The sequence below is a fragment of the Sphaeramia orbicularis genome, chromosome 17 (assembly GCF_902148855.1).
Source record: "Sphaeramia orbicularis chromosome 17, fSphaOr1.1, whole genome shotgun sequence".
Lineage (NCBI taxonomy): Eukaryota > Metazoa > Chordata > Actinopteri > Kurtiformes > Apogonidae > Sphaeramia > Sphaeramia orbicularis.
In genome coordinates, this window is record NC_043973.1 from 34,227,223 (window position 1) to 34,235,893 (window position 8,671).

Sequence of the window (8,671 nt, forward strand, 5' to 3'; positions counted from 1 at the left end):
GCGGGGTTTGTTGTGTTTGGAACCATTTGTTCAGTTACATTTCAAGTCAAGATATTTAATCAACCTGCCGAGCACGTTTTACTTCATTGATTCCCTTCAAAGATCGGAAGTGATTCACCCAGACCACTGCTGAACTACATGTCTATGATCTGAACTTACAAAGACACAAAGAAACTGTAGTGTCAATCAAACAGAAGGTGATTTTATGGTGAAATAAGTATGTTTGGTTGCAAGTTAAATACAGTGTGGATCTTCATGATATGACCAACACTGAAATAATGGTATAAATAATATTGGTGTGAAGTAATATTTAAGTGAAATCCAAGTAGAAACTGAACTACTTGTCAGCAGTTGTTAAATGAAGGGGGGTTCACATCTTGACCCCTCCCCCTCCACTGAAGTGAATGACAGGTCTGAATTTCCACCTACAACACCAATGATATACACCTCCTACACTCTGCATGTTACTTAATTTCCTTCCTTTCAGTTTCCTGGGTTTTTTAATAAAACGGGGGTGTTGTGCTTTTTTTGAGCCTCCCTGTAGATTAAACTATTCACCAGTATAGAAAGTCACTCAAATGAGTTAAAACCTAAAGCACTGAGAGAAATAAAATACAAAATACGTATAAAACCAGCAGAAAAATTAACCTAAAAATGTGACGTTTCATACTGAAAAACTGACATATTCTATGATAATACTTGTTGACAGTGATATATTCAACACAGCTCAGCCAGCCGTGTTAATATTAATTAAATACCTCATGGCAGAATGTAATGTAGCAAACTTAAGACTGACATCAAGGGATGTAACAATTGCAAAATTCTTGATATATAATTGACATTTTGGTCCCATACTGACATTACTTTGTGTTATTTGGTTGTATTTTTTCCTCTTAACAAGGAATATAAATATAAAACAGCTACTATTTTACAGTCTTTAGGCCCTTCCATCAAATTATCTTTGAATAAACACAGATTAAAACATAAATCTATGAAAAAAAAGCCTTTAATAGAACATAAATAAATATCTTCCCCTGTCATCAGCCAGTTCTAATGTCTAGTATATATACATCCCTATAAAGATCACATGACTGTAACATTCTACTGTTCTCTTAATAATTCACAGACAATTCAAGACAGATTCACACCAAAAAAAAACCATCAAATCTGATATTTTTTGGACATATGTGAATCAAATCTGGGAGTTTCTCATGTTAAAATGAGCGGCACAAATCACATATTACATTTTCAATTATGCTGTGGTTCACTTTCATATAAGGTCTTTAAAAATCTAAGTTACTGACAGTGTCACATTAGGATTTATGGGACTTTTCCATCACTCTAAATTGAGACTTGAGATCAGCTGCGATGGAGGCAGTCGGTGGGAGGACAGCGAGGTGTTAGATGTCAGAAGTGTTTGGGTTGACACTTCTGTACGAGTAAAACTGCCCTCATTATCGCCTTGTCATCATCCTATAAATGCAACTATAAACGCTGATGTCTGTCACGCTTTCACCTCAGACTGGAATCTGATAATGGTCACATTTTAAAATACTGAATAAGAGCAATAAATACTAATCTAGCTCTATTAATTACAGCGTGATTATAGCTGTAAGGCAGTGGTTTCCAACCTTTTTTGGCTCATGACCCCATTTTAACGTCACAAATTCCTGGTGACCCCAGACATTCGAAACAGAGACATTTTAATTCAAGATCTTTTTTTTGCTTAACCCTCCGGTATCCCGTCCAGTAAGGCCCTTACTACACACCAAGTGTGCCTTTTTGGCACACTTGTGGAATACTGTCAAAAAAAATTTCATATAATTTGTTTTTAATTCTTTTACGTTTTTTTCTATTTCATCAACTTGAGCTGTAAATAAAAATACCAAATACTCAATAATTGTCCCATTAATTTAACCCTTTACATGCCGTGTTTGTAATGTAAACAAACCAATTTTTTGGATGCAAAAAACACAAAAAAATTTATTTTTTTCAATATACTACATAAAAAGTAGATCACATGTTATTTGATTTTTGCAGCCTGGCATATGTCAATGATTAACTCCAACACTGGTTAATTTGCATTATTATTTTTGGCACTAAGTCAAATGTTCAAAAATACTAGCATCTGTCACCAAGTGTGCGTAAAATGCACACCTATAAATCAAACTATTAAATATTATATATTGATTTATTTTTCTGCTCTAATTTGATTTTATTTTTATAAATCGAGGTCAGCCCTAATCATACATATCAAATGGAAGAAATAGTGCGTTTTAGGCACAGATGCTAGTCTTGTAATTTTCTTTTGTTTACAACGTGCAAATTTTAGTTGGTGGCCAGAATTTGAAAGATCATGCAAAAATGAACAACTTTTGAATTCTAACCTTATTTAAATTGTGAAAAATAATATGAAGTTTTTTAAAACAAAGTGCAAAGTGTGCCTAAAAGGCGCACCCGGATACTGGAGGGTTAATTCAAGCAAAAAAATCTGCCAATGGAATAAGTGAAAGTTATCTTGGTAAGATTTCTTGAAATCAGATTTTCCAGATCTATTGTCTATAAATCAGTTCTTCTATCTGACTGAAAAGTTCCTCTTTAGGTGATTCTGTCTTAGTTTAAGTGTGATGAGATATTTGGACTATAAATGAGAAAAATACACTTGGTAAGATTTAGATTTTTGCAGTGAATGTTCACAGTTAATATAGTACAGCAAAGAAACAGGCTTCAGTTTAAATGTTTGTTGAAGAAAAGTCTCCAGAGAACCGACTACGAACAACTACAAATAGAATGAAGGTGGGAGGAAATATGTTTTACTTCTTTCCACTTCTTTTCAGGCACATAATATACAAAATATATACAAAATAAGACAGATGTATGTAGCACAAATTGACAACATATGTTTTCATTGCATATCATTCATCCCTAATGCTTTCTTTGGTTTGCAGATGAAAAAAAAAAGCCTTTGTTGACTACAGGGAAACTCTGTCCATGTGGTCTCAGTTCTGAACCGTCCCTAAGGTATCAGAACCACACCTGTCTGGAGAGTCGGATCCGATATCCACACACAGTATCCAGTGGCTTCTTACTCAACAGGAATCAGTGTCTGGGCCACGACAGCCACGTTAAACACCTCACACCACAGTGGGCCGTACCTTCTTTCCACCTGCTGCCATGTTTGTCTTGTTATTTAAAGATCGCTGACACAGATAGAGACAGTGGCGTTCATGGTGCCTCTGCTCTTGGCTCCTCCTCCTCTTCCTCCTCCTCCTCCTCCTCAGTCCTGCTGCCGTCTCTTCCTCTGGTGCCGCCGATCCACATCCTGGAAGGGCCCCACAGGGGGGTCGGGTGTCACCAGCCCATCAGTCATCCTCTGATACACCAGAGTGGAGTCGGATCCCACGGCACACAGCAGTAAAGGGAAACCTCTGTCCAGCACACGACGTAAACTACACAACACAAAGAAGGAGAGCAGCAGCATGTCAGGACTCCAGTTAAAACGGACTACAACAGAACGAGGAAATTAACCAGAGTTATAAGTAGGTCAGATTATTAGTTTTATGAAAACTAATATAAAAATCTAAAATTACTCACACATTAGCCAAAACATGACAAATCCCCTGAAACAACAAACAATATTATGTCTTGAAATTATTTTTTGTCTCCTAATGAATAGGCATCTCTTAGAATTTAGATTGGGTATGAGATTTTTTTTCTTGTCACTTTATTTTTTATAGTTGTTCTGGATTTTGTACAATACAAACGTAAGGGACAGTTTGGGATACATTGACCATAAAAAACCTTTGTGACTAATAACTGGTTTATTAACGCTGAAGTGAAAATCTTTCTTTGGATGGAAATAAATCAAACTGTATTTTAGAGCTCAAACGATTAATCGACCCAAAGTGATCAAAAAAAAATCATTCAACCACAATTCTCCTGAATCTTCAGCTTTGTTCCCTTCATTTCTCTGCTGTTAAACATTGGTTCCACTGTTGTGTTTCACATGGACACTTATTGTGACGCACAAAGAAGCTTCAATTCAGGAAAACTGCAACAGAATATTTCCCTTCAATCAATTCCAGTTGATTAATTGAATCGTGAATTTTTGCATTCGCTTCAAGCACCTAATCGATTGCAGCTCTATTGTATTTCCTTTAGTGCAACATAAATAACAGAATAAAACACGCACACATGAGTCACATGATAAATGCACTTTTTTTGAATCTTAGAGAAGGAATGGAAATGATATATAAATCGCATTTATTTTTTTAAAGCAGAAATACAACCTAAACCTCCTTTTAACCTCTTCTAGTGACTCTTAGTGCCTCTTCACTGTGGTTTCACCTTCTGTGGTTCACATTCTGATGAACAGGCAGAGGTAGAACAGTCTGGACCGGACCTCCTTCTAACTCTCTCCCCTCCAGTAAAACCACTTCCAGTTCAGGACTCTTCATGTAAGACACCTTGTTCCAATGACGCGCTGTGAAAGACAAGAAAGGCACACAATGTGAGTGTGTGTCTGGTAATAGTAGCCCACCAGTCCACGGTGGAACAGTGTCATGTCAAACTGTAGAGGTTCCTTTAAAGCTCAAAGCAGAGATGCTGTATTTGTGACTGACCTACTTCTGTCCTTTTCTCTTTCAGGCTCCAGATTAGATCTGACCGATAGATTGAATTATCATCACAGGATGTGCATGCACAATAAACGGCATGAATCATAAAAAAGAGGAGTCTTGAAACATTTATTAATGGTGATTTTCTTTTATTGTGTGGAACTAGATATTATATTCATGACTGTCTTTGTTTTATCTTTATTGTTGTAACTATGTATATGCTGCGCTCTAAATCAGGTTAGTCCTGGAAAAGAGATTTTAATCCAAATGAGGATTTTACCTAGTTAAATAAAGGCTAAATAAATAAATAAAAACCAAAAACTATGCAATAATACAAGTAGAGTTTCCTTTTGGGGTGATACTTTACGTACCCCCAGGGGTACTTGAAATTTTTGGGGAAAAATACATTAAATAAGTCATCATGAGAATTAATACTGAAATATAAAACACAATAAATACTTTCAAATAATAGTTTTATTGTCAATCATCTTGTTTAAGCTTTGGTAACATTTTAAGAACACTTCTATTTTATATTGTTCAAAATCAGTTTATTTGAGTAGCTAAGTAATTATTTTTTTGTTGATGAAAGGTTAATTTATTAATTAATGACCAATTTATTTATTTTTCTTATGAATGAAAGAGGGCATTTTTCAGTTTATATTTTGCACACAAAATTTACTTTAAAAAATGTGGGTTTTTTTTAATATATATTACAGTTACGGAAAAAATTATTAGACCATCAAAAGTCCTCAGAAACAATGGTTATGCAATAAAGTCCTAACTCCTGTGTGTGTCATGTGACTAAAACAGACAGAAAAGAAAACATGAAATGAACAAAAGCACTGTTTTTGTCAGTACAATGATATAGATATTGATGTAAGAACTGAAAGGATTTTGGATATTATCAAGAAAACATGTGAAATGGATAGATATCAGCTGTGAAATTCAACTACTAAGAGCTATTTTTGTTGTTCTCATTATATTTGTCCAAACAAATGGACCTTTAGTTGGACCAGGCATTAAAATGAACAAGAACTTGAAGAAAAAAAGGATGGTCTAATAATTTTTTTCACGACTATATATATGTTGTTTGTTTACAAAGTTTGAATATATAAACAGACACCTTTGGCACAGGAACAAACTTTGTCTAGTTTTTTTTAATCAAAAATGCAGAAACGAGAGTTGTGGGTACTTGGCTAAAAAGTATATTTCAGGGAGTACTCCACTGTAAAAAGTTTGAGAACCACTGCTTTAGCCAATATAAGATTTTTGATGTAAACTTTATTGATACACTCAAAGGCAAGAACATAACACTTGTCAAAAACACATCTACAGACACACATTAGACTGGATACTAGAGCCCAAACAATATGAGATTTTTGCGGCCGATGCCAATATTGGGGGCTAAAAAAGAGCTGATATCTGATATATTGGCTGATAACCGATATATCGGCTGATATATGAAATAAGAACATTGATATACACAGGATATAATAATCTTATATTAGATAATGGTGGACATGTGGATTAACAGTTGCATAAATCTTTGTTTATCTCACAAAGATAATTTACACTATTTTAAAACTGTATAATAGTCTTAAATTAGACTAGTCTGTGACCATCAGGAACCACAGGTTGTAGATGTGGTAGTTTTTATGCTGGGGAGAGCTGACTTTTGGGAAAAGATGTCAATATTTAATAAGCAGTGACATAAAAATCATTTCTTTGCCAAAAAGTTAATACATCGGTTACATATTGACCGATGTTGATTAATCGGTCTCAAGAGTTTCAAGTCATTAGCACACGGTTGACAACAACTGTTAAAAAACGATTAATCGGTGATACGCTATAATCGGCCCGTCGGGCTCCACTGGATGCAGTTAATTTACAGTTTTCCAGTAAAACCACATCGACTCTGGACACTGTTGACCTCTCATTGATCTCTGCTTCTTTGTCAAAGTTGTCTTTTTCACACTTTTCTCATTCCTCTTACTGGTGAAATTTCTATGTGACTTTACATTTTCATGGTATAGGTTATCAAAACTGACACCGGGTTACAAATCAATCCTAAAAAGCAAACCTTATTTATGATATTCTTATATTTACAAACTCAATCCTTGAATTTGGTCACAAATTTAACACATTTGCTGTTTCTACAAATACATGAAGATGTTTGTGGATTAAAATTAAGCATGTTTGCTGCAGGACCTTTATATATTATATCATATTATATTATACAAGGTGTCCCATAAGTCTCCATACATAGGAGACATAATACATGCCATACATATATGGTTCTAACATGTATTTCTTTATATTTCTTCTTTATAGTTCTTCAGCAGTGGAGGACACGCATTGAAATGTGTTCCCAACAAAATGGCAGTCATATAGAGCATATTATAAAAATAAAAATGGTTTATGTCAAGAAACGTTTATTTTTCCTATGTATGGAGACTTATGGGACACCCTGTATTATAGATAGATAGTGTTACTCAAAACTTTGGGTAACACACAAACCTGGACTAAGATAAGGGGGAAATTAAATAATAGTATTAATAACCTCGTAGAAAAGGCATAGATGTTTCCATTTTGTATGTTTTACACAATGTAAACATCCCTAAAGTATTGTTGGTTTACAATTTCTTTTTTTAATTAAATTTAAATTTTTATGTCAAATCTGCTAAATCTTTCAGTTTTTCATAAAATGAATTGGAAAACGAATGTGAAAAGTACTGGTTGACTAATGTTTGCAAGAGATATATTTTATTACATACAGAGGTTTATGTACATTTGTAGACAGTTGTATGCAACCCTTGTGAATAGTAGGATATATATACAGGGTGGGGAAGCAAAATTTACAATATTTTGAGGCAGGGATTGAAAGACAGTGTATGACCAGTTAGTTTATTTAAAGTCATGAGAATTTATTTGCCACAAGAAAACTGACATAATAGAAAATGTTTTTATTCTATGTGTCCTCCTTCTTTCTCAATAACTGCCTTCACACGCTTCCTGAAACTTGCGCAAGTGTTCCTCAAATATTGGGGTGACAACTTCTCCCATTCTTCTTTAATAGTATCTTCCAGACTTTCTCGTAATAGTTTTGCTCATAGTCATTCTCTTCTTTACATTATAAACAGTCTTTATGGACACTCCGAGTATTTTTGAAATCTCCTTTGGTGTGACGAGTGCATTCAGCAAATCACACACTCTTTGATGTTTGCTTTCCTGATTACTCATATGGGCAAAAGTTTCTGAAAAGGTATGGATAATAGTGTTAGGTATGATTATGACATCAATATATGTTTGGTTTCAAAACAATTGACGTAGTGTCTGCTGAGAAAAAACAACTAAATGTTCATTGTAAATTTTGCTTCCCCACCCTGTAATGAGATAGATAGATAGATAGATAGATAGATAGATAGATAGATAGATAGATAGATAGATAGATAGATAGATAGATAGATAGATAGATAGATATTCCAGTTGTTTGAGGTGCATTGTGTACTCAGTAACTTCATACTTATTTCTAAGAAGCTCAAAGCAGATAAAAGTATGTTCCTTCATATAAATGCCACTGTCATGGATGTTGAGTTTGCCTTAAAACAGGATCATTTCAGTCTGTTTTTAAGGCTGACTCACCTTCAGACAGATCCATGTAGACAAGAAAAGCTGCATGAATCTGAGCACTGTCCCCAACCTCCAGACTCTTCATTCCTTGATACTAAAACACAGAAAAACATCCTGTTAATACATGACAGAGCATCACTAACCACAGGTGATGTGACACTCACCACAGGATGCTGCTGGATCCAGTTCGTGGGTTGTTTTTTCTCACTCTCATCTCCACTTTCGGACATTTTTTAGTAATAATCGGATCTATAAAATAAATACTAAACAATGAGCAAAACTCTGACGTTTATTGGACATTTTTCGCCATTCGCTACATGTGTGAAACTTTGCAGGTTTGCCGGTGTGCAACGGTCTATTTGGTCCGGGCGGAAACAGTGTTTTAGTTTATGTGTTCCGTCTTGAGTCCTTCCAGAATATACCCA

At 34.7% G+C, this 8,671-nt stretch overlaps 1 protein-coding gene across 1 annotated transcript; it reads right to left on the reverse strand.

Annotated features, from left to right (window-relative positions):
• Positions 1-2,658: 2,658 nt before the first annotated feature.
• LOC115437601 (tRNA-splicing endonuclease subunit Sen15-like) lies at positions 2,659-8,594 on the reverse strand. Its single transcript, XM_030160885.1, has 4 exons — positions 8,411-8,594; positions 8,259-8,340; positions 4,348-4,483; positions 2,659-3,449 (listed from the first exon to the last, which is right to left on the reverse strand). The coding sequence occupies exons 1-4, from the start codon at positions 8,474-8,476 to the stop codon at positions 3,278-3,280; spliced, it is 456 nt and encodes a 151-aa protein (XP_030016745.1). The 5' UTR covers positions 8,477-8,594; the 3' UTR covers positions 2,659-3,277.
• Between the last annotated feature and the right edge of the window lie 77 nt (positions 8,595-8,671).

Excerpts from the sequence above, each read along its gene's own strand:
- LOC115437601 (XM_030160885.1), bottom strand. The coding sequence starts at position 8,476 with ATGTCCGAAAGTGGAGATGAGAGTGAGAAAAAACAACCCACGAACTGG. Across the intron at positions 4,484-8,258 it reads CTACATGGATCTGTCTGAAG|CGCGTCATTGGAACAAGGTG; the intron begins GTGAGTCAGCCT and ends TGTCTTTCACAG. Across the intron at positions 3,450-4,347 it reads CAGAATGTGAACCACAGAAG|TTTACGTCGTGTGCTGGACA; the intron begins GTGAAACCACAG and ends TGTGTTGTGTAG.